This window comes from Triticum aestivum, chromosome 1A (genome assembly GCF_018294505.1).
Source record: "Triticum aestivum cultivar Chinese Spring chromosome 1A, IWGSC CS RefSeq v2.1, whole genome shotgun sequence".
Taxonomy (NCBI): Eukaryota; Viridiplantae; Streptophyta; class Magnoliopsida; order Poales; family Poaceae; genus Triticum; species Triticum aestivum.
In genome coordinates this window covers 289,484,490-289,501,714 of record NC_057794.1, presented here as the reverse complement: position 1 = coordinate 289,501,714, position 17,225 = coordinate 289,484,490, and the positions used below count along the sequence as shown (strand labels likewise).

The following is a 17,225-nucleotide window of genomic DNA, read 5'->3' as shown; positions in this document are numbered from 1 at the left end:
AGATGTGCGTGCGCCACCATGTCCTCATCTACCACTACTGCCTGGCTACAAGGCCTTGCGAGCGCATCGCTAGGTTTGTCAAAAGCCCTCACTATATATTTGCTACGGTGGACATCACCAACGATGTAAAGGCGCTCGAGAATTCGAGCATCGCCTGCCAGAATCTTGTCGACATCTAGGGCCAATACAAGATATAAGGCAGCAAGGAGCATGAGAAGGACTCACTAGTTCACCTCGCCGAGGCCATCATCGACCCCTACTACAGAGACATGAATGATTCATGCAACAAGGACAAGCGTGCCTGGCACTCGGCCTGGATGGAGAAACTCGACAAAGCTCACATCGTGTACGCGGCCAAGGAGGCGTACATGAGCTACGGCATGTACAGGCGGATCATTGACATGAGGAAGTGCCTCCTTCCCTAAAATAGCTAGGGATCCAGCCGGAAGCAGAGCAATGGCAAGCGTCGTCACAGCAATAAGTAGATGATTAGATCCTTATTTCTCCTACTTTAGTATGGATGTAATTGCTTACTTTGGTGTGTGGAAATGTTATATGTGTAGTCACTTGTGTAATTAAGGACAGTAAAACCGAGCCTAAACCAAGCTCTCTCAGCGATCAGCATTTTTGGTCATCCGTTTTCGTGATCTGGACGTTTCTGGCTGGTCAGATCTGATTTGTGCGCCACGTCTGCCGTTTCCTGGGCCGACTGTCCTAGGGGATGCTACTCCAGTGGAAAAATCCGTGTGTCCTGGTTGATTGGGCCTGTGCGCGTGGCCCAACTATCTGATCAGTCCACTGTCCTGCCGATCCATCCTCTCCCCTCCCCTCCTCCTGACCTTCTGCAGCCGCAATTGATTCAGGTCGTTCCTCTTCCCTACCCTCTAGCGACGCCGCCAACGGCAACACGGCACTTGTCCGGCTACAGCGCCACTAGAAGTGGCCTCCGAGGAGCCAGTTGATCCACCTATGAGGTAGAAAGGTTGGACGGTGCCATGCCGCCACCCGCAGATGTCTACCTCCGGCCGACCCCCGCCTCACGAAGCTCATCGTCTTGATCTGCCTGCTCCTAATCCGGATGATATCGTGCCTCTGACCCTTCCAGCCACCTTAATTCCATGTTCCCCATCTATCAGTTTGATGTTGATTTCTTCTCTTCCTTCCCGATCTTGCGTTCTGTATGTTCCCATCTGTTCGTTCTATGGTGAACCTGATCTGCTGGTTTAAGGTGCGAGCGCTTACTCTTCAGTTTCTGGATCCGGTTTCAGGTGTGAGCACTTAATATTCAGCGAGTAGCATGGCCCTCCTGAAGTCATCCCGATTTGATGTGGTTTTGGTTGTACCACGTTCCTGCAGGAGTTTCGATCTGCTGGGTAACCAATCTTCAGTTTCTGGATCCATTCATGATGTGTCACGCACCGGCGACGCTTAATACAAGTGTGACTTTGTATTTTCCTCTGTACAAGAATCTGCAACCTTCCTACTCCAGCAGCTGAACCTCTAGTAGCATGGTTCATGGCAAGGTTACCCTCTATCCACATTTGTTTCTTTCATGTACGAGTCCTTCCACCAAATGATTACATGTTCTAATATCCCCCGATCAATATTTTGTGCAGGCGGTGTTCATACTGATTTGGTCAACTAATTTGGGTAAAACTTGGAGGCTGGTTTTGGCATATTGATTTGGGATTTCTTTACTTTAATCTCCGATGGCTGCTGGACAGTTTATTACTACGACATTTGAGGAATTCTTCAGTTTTGAATCTCTGGTGGATAGTGGCTTTTAATTTTCTTCTATAATTCTCTATTTGTTGATCTGATTTCCAGCATGCTCCAAGTAAAATGGATCTTTGCGTTCAATCGATTATCTCAGGTACATACTTGCCTTCAGGTTATGATGTTGTAGAAGTATAACTTCTAGAAACTTTTGTGATGTTTCCCTTTGTGGTGCTTCAGGTTATAAAGTAAAAGCAGTATCTTTTGTTGTCTCGCCTTTTTATTGTTCAATATTTAGACTGTAAACTTAACTATGTCTCTTATTTTGTGAAATAGTATTATCAATTACTATCCTGCTAATCTTACAAGGTCACACAAATGCAACATTTAGTTGGACAAATTATGCAAAGTACGGGATAAAAAACAATACTCATACTGATATAATCGAGATCACGCAGTGAAGGTTTTCTCTTAAAATAGTGAGGGTTAATCTAACATTTGTAAAGACGGGTAATAATGACTTTTCCTAGATGGTGTAGTAATGTCATGGTCCCTTTGATGACATACATATTTGTTCTTTGCTGTGAACTTACAAGAACTGGAAAAATCAACCTATTTATTCAAATTTCAAAAGCATGGAATTGTTTTTCCTTTCTTTTTGTATACTTCTCCTGATGTTTTGATGACAAGCACTTATTGCTAATCTGCATTTCATGATTACATGTTTTTTGGCTGATAGTATTATTAAACCTTTAAAATAATTTTTTTACTTGATATAATGGTTTGTAATGGTCTGATGCTCAATATAATTGCTGGTATACAATAGATAAAACTACACTTTCACCAATTTATCATCCCTTTATAATATATTTATTACTACAGATTATGAAACAAAACAAATCAGTGCATCAACGAGGACTAGGGTTATCAAATGATGAGTTGATAAACTGCCAATAAGATGTGAAATCAAGAACCAAGTGTTTCGTATGATGGGCAAGAACAACGAGCTAGGCTAAAAAATAGGGAAAACGAAGATCAAACAAGTTGATGGGTGTTTATGATTTCAGTTTAAGGCTGATTGTACATCAACCTTAGAGCTGTATTTTTACCTTACAACCTGATGCTGTTGCTAAAACTTGCAGCTGGTTAGAATAAGATTTTAGTGTCTGATCTTGCAACTGCAGTACACACATTACGCTGCTAAAACAAGTGCCAGTGCTCTGTTTTGCTAACCTGAATATTCAGTTTGTTGTCCTTAAACCCAAGCAACTTATTTTGTTGTACTCCCTCAGTTCCATAAAACAAGACGTTATTACATTCAATATGCTTGCATATTGTATGTAATAACGTCTTATATTAGCATATTGAATGTAATAATGTCTTATATTATGGACGAAGAGAGTATTTAACATCCATATTTCATTTCATCATATATTTACGAATTTCCTACCATTATACCGAAGAAATGCATGGGCGCGGCAAAGCGCGCCAACAATGATTTAGTTGTATGCTTAATTTGGTTATGCAATACTGTATTTTTAAGTATATATGTTGATGCTCTGTAGATAGAGCATAGATGTTGTGCGGACAGAGAAAATCACATCGCACACGGACTAAACAATGGAACCCGTCGGTGATGTTTTCATCAATCACTCACAATTGTATACCAGCAAGCGTTTGCTCACAACACACATAGCTTGTTAGCAGTAATCATCTATGTTGTTATCGGTCTTCACACACATTTCCGATTACAGACTTGTTTGTCCGCGTATCACACACATCTTGTTAGTTTGAACCGTTTTTGTTCTCATGTCTCAACACAAACAGTTCATCCAATTGAACCGCATGACGTATATCGCACACACCTTGATCTGGCTGATAGTTTTTTTTTGTGTTGCCTAATCACAAACAGTTCATCCGAGTGAACCGTATGCTGTATATTGCACACATCTTTGTCTGGCTATCCGTTTCTTTTGTTCCTCCTCATCGCAAACAGTTAATTGAGTTGAACTGTATGCCCTGCATCGCACATGCAACTACAATCTGAACCGTGTTTGATGCATCCTCCATCGCAAATGTTTTGCACATTTTTGATGGTTTTTTTACACCATCATTTGCGATTATTGCATTGTACACAATTTTGTCGAAGTGTCTCTAATCGTAGTGTCGCGTTAGCAGCATCCTGCAATAGGGATAGTGTTCAATGATATAATTTTTGGTGATGTGCATAAACATTTGTTAGTTAAATATTTGATCAAAATTTGGTACAAATTACAAAGGGGGGCAATAAACCAGGACGGAGGTAGTACTTCAATGACACACGGTTTCCAAAATTGGAACCGTGTGTAATGACTTTCATTTTGCCTGTTACGTCAATCACACACGGTTGGCTCTAGCAAACCGTTGCCTTCGAAACTCTTTGTGGGACAGAAAACCCTCACCACCCAATTAAAAAAAAAGAAAACCCTCACCATCCCCATGTCACAAAAACCCTCACCCCGCCCGCCACCCCCTCCGGCCCCCCTTCACACCTGCACAAGCTCCTCCGCGTCATGGAAATATCTATTATTCGAATCGCCTTTCAGGATAAATTGGGGGTTAGAAAGTTGGTACCATATGAGTTCCTCTCCACGCAACAGCCTAGCTATCTATGCATTCGAATGACTCTTGATCTCCATTTCATGCTCAGATAGAGGTCTAACCTCCGCCAAAGCTTCTAAATCATCAATGATAGATGAAAGACGAAGCTTCTCTAACATGCTCCTCTGCACGCCCCACGTCTTCAAGACCGCCTGCATCATCGCCGTCTCATTTGTGTAGTTCTCCTCGTCGGACGAGCCGTCAGACGACTCAACATAGTTCTTGTATATGTACTCCAAATCAGATTCCATTGCCTGAAAGAAGAAGGGACAAATTTTCTAGCTTCAACAATGCATCGAACAAGTGCCGGGGCATGGTGAGTATAGTAGTAGTGGATGGTACCTAGCGAGGCGGTCGGAGGAGAGAAGTTGAACAACGACTTAGGAGAAGCGGGGTAGAGCCCGACTGGAACGCTGGAGATGACGAAGACGTAAAGTTCCCGCAGGGGTGTGGCGTAGAGGCCGGGGTGGTGGAGTGACGACGAAGGTAGGGGAGAAAAAAGAAATAAGAGAAAATGAGGAGGATGGAGGCGCGGGGTCCGGAAGGGTTTTTGGGTGGGCTGAGGGTGTCCGAGTCCTACGTGGACTCTCGCAAGGCCCCACGTTTGTCTCGGGTTTGCCGAAAAAAGTACGTCCAGACCGCTCAGTGGACCTATACAGGCCCGCATTGGATGGCAAACCGTGTCCAGACAACGCGGCCCAGACGTATGCGGATGGTTTGAGGGTCCGCCTTGGCGATGCACTTATATGGCAATATAACAACCTCAATAAGAAAAGCTCATCATAACTTTTAGGGTTGGCATATCTGATAAACGTTGGCCACGAGAGATGGCATTTGCGAATGTTAGTCTGGCAGTTTCAATGTATTTAGAGAACTTGGGTGGTTCACAAAACTGCAATGGTATTTCTTTAATTTTGAGTGTAAAAAAGTCATCCAAATTGCACCGTAGGATCAAGATCGTGTGGCAGGTAGGGCGTTCACTAACAGTTTCTCATTGGCAAATGTTCACTAGTTACTATTTTCACATTTTTTACCCACCACTCATCCATCAAAACCAAACACATACTTGGCTATCTCCAACCACCTATCACCCTACTCAACCAACCAGAAAAGGAAAAGTGCTCAAATGAACCAGCTGATCCACACAACGCGTAAATCACCTCGTCCTATCGACGTTTGTCCCACGTGGGCCCCAAATGCACATACGCCTTATTCTTTTCCCTTTCCCCTTTATTCTACCTTCGTCCTCACCTCACATTTTTTCTTCCATCATGAATCCATCTCCTTCCACCTCGCCTCGTGATTCCGTCTTTTTTGCCTTCGCAACCCTGCTGCGAGCGGAGGCGTGCTGTGAGCCCCGAGTAGTGGAGTTGGGAGCATGTCCGCCGGAGTTAGGGAGTGCTCGATCTCGTTAATGCCGTGACCAATGGGAGCACCACCGCTCCGTTGTCGGAGGTGCAATGAAGCACCGCCGGCTTCCGTCGCTGCGATGAAGCTACGACGAGCCGTCGGTGTTGCATTGGAGCACCGTTACGCCGGTGTGGCGCTGCAATGAAGCATCACCGGCTTTTCGTCGATGTTGCGACAGGTTGCGATGGAGCGCCGCTGACTTGTTTTTTTTTTTTTTTTTTTTGCTTCGATGCGGCTAGGGGTGATGGGATGAGGGCGATGCGCCATGCATTGACTGATCCAATATCTGTGAAGGGACGAATCCGATGGCTCACGACGCGACTAATTTAATCAATCGGCTGATCCGTATGGAAAAGGAGGCTATCCCTTGTGAGGCGGGGATATCCACACCCATCCAAACCTAACCCCCGAACCAAACGGACCCTAGTTTTTTTTAAACAAAACCAAACGGACCGCATAGATTGTGGGCCTTTCAGGTGCTGCCGAGCCCAAGCCTGATTAGCCACGGTTCATTCAAAGATTCCGCCCTGTCTAATTTTCTCTTCATCCGTTGGCTGCTTCTCTCTCGCGACGCCCGTCCGGCCCCGTTCGCCTCACAAAACCCTAGGCCACACTCTACTCCCATGGCGACGCCGGAGGTGGTCGCCTCCGACGCTGCCAACCCGCAGCCGGATGAGCCATCTCGGGCTGAGGAAGCTGCCCCAGTGGCGGAACCAGAGGAAGCATCCGATCTTGGCGCCGTTGCGGCGGCCCCAGCGGTGGAAGAGGTGGCAGCTGGGGATGCCCCGCCCGCTACCACTCCTACCTCCACCTCCACCTCGAGTGCCGCAGTGCTACCGCCGCCTGCTTCCCCTGCCTCGGCTGCCGCTCCAGGGCCGCCGCCGCCGCGGCCGCAGTTCGCTGGCTCGCCGGCGTACATGGCGCCTCCGGCGTCGTCTCCGGCGCCCGCGTTCTCTTACAACGTTCTGCCCAGGGCGCCGCCCTCGCAGCATATGGGCAGCGGTTTGGCCCACCAGCAGCTAGCTTCCGCTCCGGTAGAGTATCAGTATCCTATCCCTTTCTTCAGCTTATATGCTTATAACCTACTCCCTCCGTTCCAAATTAGATGACTCAACTTTGTACTAAAGAGTAGTACAAAGTTGAGTCATCTAATTTGGACGGAGGGAGTAACTATTAACAGACGTTCATTTAAGAAAATTGTTTCTCTCATGCATTTTGGTGTATGATCCGCATAGGTAATGCTATAACTTTGTTCAAAGGATACATGGTGCTAGCATTGCCGGGGAATATATTTTGGTTAGTGACTTAGTTCTGATGATAGGTGCTGAGCCGCAGATATATGATGCAATTTTTGATTGCAGAAGCCTGTCCCTTGTATTGTTTATGTAGGGACACTCTGAACTTAGTAATTTCAAACTGATATATAATCCTACTTTAGTCCTCCTGCCAAGAGGTTCATATATCACTCCGGTTAAAAAAACGATAATTTGTTTGTTTCTGTTAGCTTCAACATGAATGCCTAGTTCATGCTTTTGTCAAATAAATTGTTCTTTTAGGTGTATGTTACTATGTTGCAATTATGTTGAAACTTTGTTGTTATGCCTGCTGCACTGTTTTTGACCTTCATTTGGTAAAACATTCTTTGGCTTGATTTTTCATCTGACAGAAAACACAGATAGGTTACCTTTCTCTATCACGGTCCACGGACGTCTGACGTGAACCTTTGCATAAAGAATTCTGAAATTTTCATATGAATGCCTAGAAGCCTATTCAATCAGTAATAAACCTGCTGCATGTTTCATTTCTGTAGCCTTCATGATTAGTCAACTGAAAATTCTTAATGGAACTAAACGTACATGGCTTTGCATCCTGCTTCTGCAACATTTAATAAAGGAGTAAAAGAAATTTGACTATTGACACCTAAATTTATGATCGCTGCAAAACAACTCAACGATGTTCAAGTTAGATTATCATAACTAGTATTCTTACCATTCTTCCTTTCCAGGCTCTGATGGCTCGTCCAATGCCTCCAGCGGCTCTCCAGCCACCAGCTCCACGGCAGTATTTTGGGAACAGGCCTTCTTTCTCATATAATGTAGTCTCACATGCCAATGCTAGCCTGCCTACTGGTCAGCAGTTTCAACTTGACACTGTAATTTCTCATGGCTTTATTATTACTAGCATTACTATTGTTCTTGTTATTAGTTTTTAATGAACCGATCCTCTTCTGTAACGCACTAACACTTAATGCCACCTTTTCTTTCAGAGGACAAACCATGCTGTCCAAGTCCCTATGTTTGCTCCACCAGCATCCTTGCAACCTCCTGCTCCTGGGCAATTGCCTCGCCCAGGTGCACCATTCCCTGGACCTATGGCACCAAATCCTCCTGCATCTATTCGGTTGCCATTTCCAGTGCCACCCAGGATGCCCAATATTCTTTATGGTGCAAACCCACAACAGGCACAGTCCTGACCCCCGAGCCCTCCAGCTTTTTTTTAGCACTGCATGCTTCGATTGGCTTGCTGCCATATGCTTGAATCTTGTCAATGAGGCACTAATATTTTTTTGAATTATTACAGGGTAACCTGGATGTTGGTGCTTCCAAGTCGGATGCCCCAAGTGCCCCAGAGGTAAGTCCCCATACAGTGCAGTCACTGCCACCTCGTCCTGAGGGATTTGGGGCTGTTGGGGGTTCTGCACCTGGACAACGTCCTTCAAACTTGTCAACTCCACCAAGCCTCCTTCAGAGGCCTACAGGTCCAGCCCCATCTTTGCCTCAAACATCACCATCAGGTGCTGCACCAGGTGCTGTTCCACGGGCAACTCAGCAACAGTTTTATCCATCCTATCCTTCAGCCCCATCCTATCCTTCAGCGCCTGGTAATCCACCTCAACCTTTATGGGGATATCCTCCACAACCTACTGGCTTTCAGCAGGCTCCCTTCCATTCATATCCACCGGGCTCTCTTGGACCTCTTGGTACACCAATGGTTGGAACTTCTTCTGTGACTACATCCTTGCCCAACATCCAACCACCAGGCATTACAACTGGTGATCCCAAAGAACAACCATCCGTAAATCCAGGATCTGTGCAGTCCATTCATACTTCAGTTGAACAACATCCAACAGGTATTCTTTTTACTGGAGCTGATGTTCGTGTTGAGTCTTGGTGTTCCTGTTAATTCTCCAGTTCTTATGATTTATGTGTAATGCTGAAGGGCTGGAGGACAGAAGTATGGCCGGAGTTCAGGATTCAGATGCATGGTCTGCACACAAAACAGAAGCCGGTGTTTTATATTATTACAATGCCTTGACAGGGGAATCAACTTATCAAAGACCACCTGGTTATAAGGGGGAGGTAGTTGCACCGAAGAATAGCTTTATCAAGTAATATAACTTCATTCTAGTCTGTGACATGGCAATTTAGCACCACAATGTAACTAACTCATTTTTCCTGTTCTGCTATAGCTCGAGAAGGTTGCAGCTCAACCAGTTCCAGCTTCTTGGTATGTCGTGCAACTGCTCATTTTACCCTGTGCTACTTTGGCTAATTTTATGTTGGCATATGAGGGTTGTAAGAACCTTCTTGAATTTGATCAGACCCACTTCTATACTCTTAGGCGTTTTACAAAACATCTTGTACCTACAATTTCCTGTGGATGATAATGTGCACAGCAACTAATTATAAGGTCTTGTTAAATGTGGGACGATCGGTAAATAGTATAAAGTATAAACCACAAAATGCAATTATGAGTAGTGTAAAAGACCAGCCTGCTCTTGGTTACATTTTGATATTGGCGCCACAAGGCAGGATATTTTAGTTTTCTTGTATTATCTGGCATGATTTCACATGTTCTATTTGTTGTATTCCAGCTCAATATGATTGCAGTATTATACAGCGAAATATCAATGTTTGAGATGTTGTTGAACAACTTTTCCTGTCCATCTAGATTGGTAACATACTACCCAACAACAACAATAACAACAACAACAACAACAACAAAGCCTTTAGTCCCAAACAAGTGGGGGTAGGCTAGAGGTGAAACCCATAAGATCTCGCAACCAACTCATGGTTCTGGCACATGGATAGCAAAGCTTCCATGCACCCCTGTCCATGGCTCGTACCATACTACCCATCTAAGATATTATCATAAATGCACTTTTGCATGTCAGGACCAACCCTATGTAGGCCCTGCAAGGAATATATGAATTTGTGCAGACTGCTGTAATAATTGAATGGCTTTCTAGTGTGTTCCAAACATGCATGTAAATTTCTGGAAGCTGCCATTGTTATGAATGTCTTTATCCACTTTGGTCTTTTGCTCTTCACCTGAATAAACATGCCAATTTGTTTTTCTGTGCATGCCCACAAATAGTGTTTCATGGACCTTACATTTTGTCACTTTGTCAGGGACAAAATTGCTGGCACAGACTGGAGCATAGTAACTACAAGTGATGGAAAGAAATATTACTATGACAATAAACAAAAGGTATGTGCTTGATGATGGTTTTGAAGCTCAGCACATATACTACATTGGGTTGGTGGGGTAGCCTTCCAGTATCGCATGAATTTGTTATAGTATATGGCTTAATTCTGATGCTGAACAGGTTAGCAGCTGGCAACTTCCGCCGGAGGTGGCTGAACTCAACAAGAATGCTGATTCTGGCAACTTGAAAGGAAGTTCAACTTCACTGCAGGATGCTGGCACAGTAGCAAATAAGGGAGAGGCGAGTGGTGAAATAAGTACTCCTGCCTTACAGACAGGTGGCCGTGATTCGTTGCCACTTCGGCAAACAGTTGCCCCTGCATCGCCTTCTGCTTTGGATTTGATAAAGAAGAAATTGCAGGACGCTGGTGCTTTCAGTGTGTCCTCTCCTCTTGCTACTCCATCATCTAGTGCATCCGAGTTGAATGGATCTAAACCAGCTGATGGTGCACCTAAGGAACAGCAAGGTTCAAAAAATGGTGAGAAATCAAAGGATAACAATGGCAATGAAAATATGTCAGATTCCTCTTCAGATTCAGATGATGAGGAACATGGACCAAGTAAAGAGGATTGTATTCGTGAGTTTAAGGTAATTTTCATGATGTTATTTTGAATTTCAGAATAGATGTCGAGGGAGCTTTTTTCTCCTCCACAAGATTTGGTTTTCCCTGAAATGCTAGTTTAAGACAATGAACTTTGATGCCTTTTCAATTCGTTTGTATTATGTAACCATATGCTATTTCATGGTTTTTTTGGCAAGGCGAAATTTTGTCTACTTTATGTTATTCGGAACCAAGATAACTGAATGCAAATTGTTTATTTATGAAATTTGCTGATTTTTGTTGGTGCTGTGAAGTAATAACATGACATGGGTTCATTTTAAACTTTCACAGAAAATGCTAAAGGAACGAGGAGTAGCACCATTTTCAAAGTGGGAGAAGGAACTGCCAAAAATAGTATTCGATTCACGATTTAAGGTTTGTGAAATTGGTCATTATAGCCTTTCATGAGATCTTTATGGTTTGCCAAGTTTGTGACCGTACTCCTGCTTCCATAGTATCATTTGTGGCCAACAGGGACACTTCCTCTCCATGTAGAATTTTTCATAGTTGATTTCTACTTGTATGGGTGCATTATCTTTCTTCCAAGTAGTTTATGTGTAGAGTTATGATTGCCGAGTGCTATAGTAGTATGAAAGAGGAGAGCTCCCGCATAGCGCACAAAGAGAAGTTTTGATTCAGATGGTTTTCATTGAAATACTAGAAACTTCTAAATGGACTGTTGGATTTTCTGCATGACTGAATACTGAGAATAACATTACACCTAACCGTTTATATGCTTTTCTGTTTATTCTTGGCCGAAAGCCAGAGCGAGCCTGAACATATCTTGACTTATCATTTGTCACAAGGATAACAAAGTGAATGCTGACCAATGATCTCAAGGATCTTTTTGTTTCTTTGCTCCTTCTGCACCAGGTGTTCCCTTTCAAGGCAGTGATATAGTTTCCTAATCCTATCAAAATAAATAACCGTAGCTATCCAACTTGGTTCAAGTTTCAATGATGCAAAGTCAGTGCCTTCTTTCTGTAATTGAATTGATACTGTAATTGGTGGTTATGTCTGTAGATTTACTGTGATTGCAGTTAAAGGTAAACTCTAAAGTGTCCTTATGAGTATCTGCTGTTCAAGGCTAACTCCTGTCCTTCGAACTGGAAAAAAACTGACGAACCTAGTTCATTGTGATCTGTGTTCAAATTACAGCGATTACTCATTCAGAGAATCTGTGTTCTGTGTGCTTGTGGTTCTGGTTTATCTTTAAGTAGCTTCTGTGTTACTACTTTTGGTTGTGGTAACCTCTTCTTTAGAGCCATAACAATAAGTTTACTCGAATCAGGAAAGATTCTGCATAAGTAACTAAATTCAGGAGCTCAATGCTGCACATCATAGCAAATGCCAAACTGCCCATTTATGCTCTGTTTTTCTAATCCTGGTTATGTTGTATTTGTATCCAAGGCTCCAAGCAAAACCTCATGTTGGAGTACAACAATTATGATTAGCTGATTGCTACACTGTATGTTCAGAACACTAAATTTGCCCTTTTCCAAAGTAGGCCCTAAATTGTATTTCTTCCTGCTTAAGTAGAAGTACTGATTACTTGGCATACATGAAATACATGAAACTTACTTTATAATGCTTATTACTGTAGTAAGGCGCTCCCTCTGTTCCATAATTCTTGTCATATTTTAGTTCGACAAGAATTATGGAACGGAGGGAGTACAATATATTTTCTTTTGGTTTGCCTGCTGCTACTATTAGCTTTACAGCAGTAATTCTATATTCAAATGATACTAACTGTAGATTGCCCCACTACAGGCTATTCCAAGTCACTCGACTAGACGGGCTATATTTGACCACTTTGTTCGGACACGTGCTGACGAGGAACGAAAAGAGAAGAGAGCTGCTCAGAAGGCTGCCGTTGAGGCATATAAACAGCTATTAGAAGAAGCATCTGAGGTTCACTAATTGCTATTAATTCATTTTACAAGTTACTTGAGGTTTTCCTTTAAATTAGGGCATCCGATGGCTGCTTATTTTTGCAACTGCTGCTTTCTTGAATGTCATGCCTTAATACATACATTGCAGGGCATCGATTCAAAACCAGGTTACCAGGATTTCGAAAGAAAATGGGGTGCTGACCCAAGATTTGTAGCCTTGGATAAAAAAGAAAGGGAGGCTCTTTTCAAGGAGAAGTATGGCCGCCTATTGAATTTCAGTTTCATCTTTCAAATCAAACCATTGGGTTATCAACATTTACTTGACACATTTTCAAATGTTTGAGCAGGGTGAGGGCTCTTGAAGAGAAAGTTCAATCAGCGCGAAATGCTGTCATAACTGACTTCAAATCAATGCTTCGAGAATGTAAGGATATAATCCCAACTAGCCGTTGGACCAAAGTAAGTTCCTTGTACTCATTTCACTACATATCTCGTGTCAAGATTAAATAACAAAGAAGGCACATCTGATTTATGTAAAGATAATATGATAATCTGCCTTGTGATGATATTCTGTTACGTGCACTTACATATTAGTATAGACATTTGTATTTGTATTGCAATAAAAGAAGTCAGTTATTTTGTGCTCTCATCATTTTTTCTTCTTTTACCACACTAAGAAAAAAAATACGTTATGGTGATGAAGATAGTCTATATTATTATCTTTCTTCTCTGTGTGAAGATAGTCTTATTCCCGTGTTTTCCTTGAGGCAGCGACTGGTCAGTAAGCAATTTGAGAGATGGGTATGTTATAATAATAATATGCCTAAATCAAAGCATTTGCTCATAAGTTGCACAGTACATGTTCGCATATTTGGATTAAATATGACTTGAACACAATCAATAAGGCTGTACGGCGAACACTGCATAGGCTCAATCAGTCCCTCATAAAGGGAATGTTGGTTGGGGGCTAGAAAATTGCTTCATCAAGATGTGATGAATTCTGGCAGAAACCAAATAGTAGTCCCTGCGTCCCATAATGTAAGACGTTTTTTGAAACTACACTAGTATAAAAAAACGTCCTATGTTATGGGAAGGAGGGAGTAATGTTTAACAATGCATCATTTTTGAACAACCGCCCATCTCCACAATATACCCCATCTTTCTTCCTTGGGTTACTCGCCAGCAGCAGCAGGGTCAGGCTTTGCATCTGAAGGCATCTACAACCAGGCACAGATGTGCACGGCTTTCTCCGTGTCTATCGCCGCTTGGACGCTCTTCCCTGTACTACCCTACCCACGCGACCCCAAAGGCTTCCGATATTGACAGAAGTGGCAGCTGCAGATCGATGAACCGTCAACGAAAATTTGAGTATCGCTCCTCGTTTGTGAAACAAAAGAACAGTGAGAGGTATAGGTAGTATGGTGTGAAGCGGCGGTTTGAGGGTTTAGCACATGATTAGACGCGAAAGTTAGTGGAGTGACACGACAGTTCCAGTGGAGACAGTAGTTGGCTATGTTTGGAATGACGTGGATCCAGGATTTTTTTAGTTGGATCCAGGATGAGGAATCAATTTTAGATTAAAGAGAGATTATTTCGTTTTGTTATCTTCTAATATTGATAGCAGTAATGGGTTCGTTCTCCTATTGTGAAACTTAAATTATTATGTACTCATGATATTTTGTACTCCCTCCGGTCCTTTTTAGTCTGCATATAAGTTTTGTCCAAAGTCAAAGCATCTCTACTTTGACCAAATTTTTCATATTGTCAAATTAATATTATTGGATTCATTATGAAATGTAGATTCATAGTATATATATTTGGTATTGTATATGTTGATATTTTTTAATATAAATTTGGTCAAAGTTTACAAAGTTTGACTTGATACAACTCTAATATGCGGAGTAAAAAGGACCGGAGGGAGTAACACATTTGTGTAACTTGTCGATTTGCCCATTCTTCTGGAATTTGAAACTTACCAATAGACCAAGTCAAACAGCTGCCTCTGAGGCTCTGACATAGGGAGCCGTATTGTCTAGTGAAAGTTTGTGATTTAAAGTTGTCATTTTGATGCCTTTTTTCTAGTTACCATTACCACTAACCGGTAATCATCTGGATGTGCTTTACCGAAGTATGATCGTCTGTTTGATACGTTAGCCATATATCTTCACATGGACAGGTTTCATCTTTCCGGCGTTTACATTGACATGGCATGACATCACTGTGTTTAGCTGGTGTGAACCAATTGTGACCCTACAATAGTCCCTTCCCTTCTGAACTTCACATAAAACAGCCGATTGTTTACTTGGGTCAAACTTGTATAGTGTTGTAGGAGTATGTGATTTTGATCTGTCAATTTTATGTAATTTTGATCTGTCATTTCTTTCATGGATCATACTACTGCATACAGGTGAAAGAAAATTTCCGGAGTGATCCAAGGTACAAAGCTGTAAAGCACGAAGAGAGAGAGAATGCTTTTAATGAATACATAGCAGAACTTAAATCAGCTGAACGGGAAGTGGAGCAAGCTGCAAAGGCCAAAGTGGATGAACAAGTATGTCAACTTAGCTGATGAACTGTATGATGCTTTATTTATCGCGTGTGGTTTCACACATACTGTGGTATGCACTGTTAGGCCAAATTAAGGGAGAGGGAACGCGAAACTCGCAAAAGGAAAGAAAGGGAAGAGCAGGAAATGGAGAGAGTAAAATTGAAGATCCGAAGAAAAGATGCCACGTCTTCGTATCAGGCTTTGCTTGTTGAAACTATAAAAGATCCAAAGGTGATTTGGTTGACTTATTTATTCTTTATTTAACTGTACATGCTTCTTGGTCTTAAGTACTTCCCCTGTAAAGAAATATAAGAGCATTTAGATCACCACTACTTTGGTGATCTAAATGCTCTTATATTTCGTTACAGAGGGAGTACTTGTCATAGTACTTTTTTTACGTTCAGCCGATCTGTTTCTTTTGCTCCTTAAGTGACTTCCTTTTGATATATTAGGATACACTCACTTTTGATTATTGGCATGTTGCCTCTTTGCAAAATATAAACTGACATTAACTATGTTGTTTTCGTTCCATAGGCATCATGGACTGAATCCAAACCAAAACTTGAGAAGGATCCGCAAGGTCGTGCTGTAAATCCGGACTTAGGCCAAGGTGAGGCCGAGAAGTTATTCCGTGAACATGTCAAGGACTTATATGAGGTATATTCCTACTATGGTGGTCCTTTGTAGCTACTGTAATAAAAATTCTAACTGTCTGGTATGCTAGCTGCTTGCTTATTGTGTCTGCTTCTTGGGCTCTGAGTCTGTTGGCCTGTTCCAATCATTTTCTTTGACAGAGGAATTTGCCAAAATATTCAGCAGATTCATATGAACTATTGTATGGAAGTCTTTATGGATGGTATTATCTCATGTATTTATGTTTGAGCTTCAATGCTTGGGTCACTGCTACTTCAATATATCCTCTTTGTTTAAGCAGACGTGGCAGCATTTTGGCCGCGATATGTATCATCTGAGCTTACATGCTCAAATTATGGTATGCTTTTGACCTGACCTGATGTTCCTATAACTTCCCCGCAGCGTTGTCGCCGTGACTTCAGGGCACTTCTGTCTGAGGCGATTGCCCCAGACGCAGCAACTCGGACGACGGAAGGAGGAAAGACTGTGGTTATCTCTTGGAGCGAAGCAAAAGACCTTCTAAGATCTGATCCAAGGTACAGCAAAGTGGCAAGCAAAGATCGAGAGTCAATGTGGCGACGATATGCGGATGATATGGTGAGAAAGCTCAAACAGCCGGACACGGAGAAACCGGATACCAATGCCAGACAACAACAACAACGACAACAACAACGCAGGTCCTCTGATCCGCCGAGGCGGAGGTAACTTTTAGAAATACATCCACTTGTGTACCTCCCTGGTTATTCCTCTTGTCGGGTTGTTCAGGACCCCTTGTCTGTGTAACAAAATGGCCTTGAGTTATCATCACCAGTTTTGATGGCAAGAGCTCAACTGTTCCGCAACCCCCTTCCTGGTGCCATTTTATGCTGCCATGTCACATTGTTGGCTGTTGTGATATGAATATCTTCAGTTTTTTTGGTTTTGAAAGAATAATGTTTCTAAAGTTGATGAAATACATTGAGTTGTCTTCCCAAAATAATGCCATGTTAATGTGCCATTTCGTTTCACTTGAAGCAAAGTGTTGGCCTGCTCTTGCCAAGGAGCCTGAGCCAGCAGACTTCACCTGTAACCATGCACCTGCACCATAAGCAACAAACGAAGCATAGATCAAGAGCAGTAAGGGGTTTTAAAACAAAAACGACGAGGAAACTGTTTATTTTACTTCACACGTGAATTCATAAAACCACACGAAGAGAGAAGAAATATGCACCAACTTCAGGAAATACCCATGGGCCATGATCTCATTCTCATGTTTGTATTCCTCAAACATTTTGGTCGAACAATAGCTCATCTAAT

The 17,225-nt window shown here is 42.6% G+C and overlaps 1 protein-coding gene across 5 annotated transcripts; it reads left to right on the top strand.

Annotated features, from left to right (window-relative positions):
* Positions 1 to 831: 831 nt before the first annotated feature.
* On the top strand, positions 832 to 16,882 carry LOC123046373 (pre-mRNA-processing protein 40C). 5 transcript variants are annotated; one of them, XM_044469742.1, is made up of 18 exons: positions 832 to 1,228; positions 1,357 to 1,523; positions 1,617 to 1,873; positions 7,772 to 7,918; positions 8,033 to 8,227; positions 8,347 to 8,896; positions 8,986 to 9,125; positions 9,236 to 9,273; positions 10,179 to 10,257; positions 10,376 to 10,843; positions 11,148 to 11,231; positions 12,627 to 12,767; positions 12,897 to 13,003; positions 13,096 to 13,207; positions 15,156 to 15,299; positions 15,381 to 15,527; positions 15,831 to 15,953; positions 16,332 to 16,882. In XM_044469742.1, exons 3-18 carry the CDS (start codon positions 1,829 to 1,831, stop codon positions 16,632 to 16,634), a joined length of 2,823 nt encoding a protein of 940 aa, XP_044325677.1. In that variant the 5' UTR covers positions 832 to 1,228; positions 1,357 to 1,523; positions 1,617 to 1,828; the 3' UTR covers positions 16,635 to 16,882. The 5 variants fall into 5 exon arrangements, with proteins under 5 accessions (XP_044325677.1, XP_044325684.1, XP_044325669.1 ...); XM_044469749.1 differs by having other exon boundaries at positions 832 to 1,268; XM_044469734.1 differs by lacking the exons at positions 832 to 1,228; positions 1,357 to 1,523; positions 1,617 to 1,873 and adding an exon at positions 6,290 to 6,800 and having other exon boundaries at positions 10,376 to 10,495; positions 10,616 to 10,843.
* Positions 16,883 to 17,225: the final 343 nt, after the last annotated feature.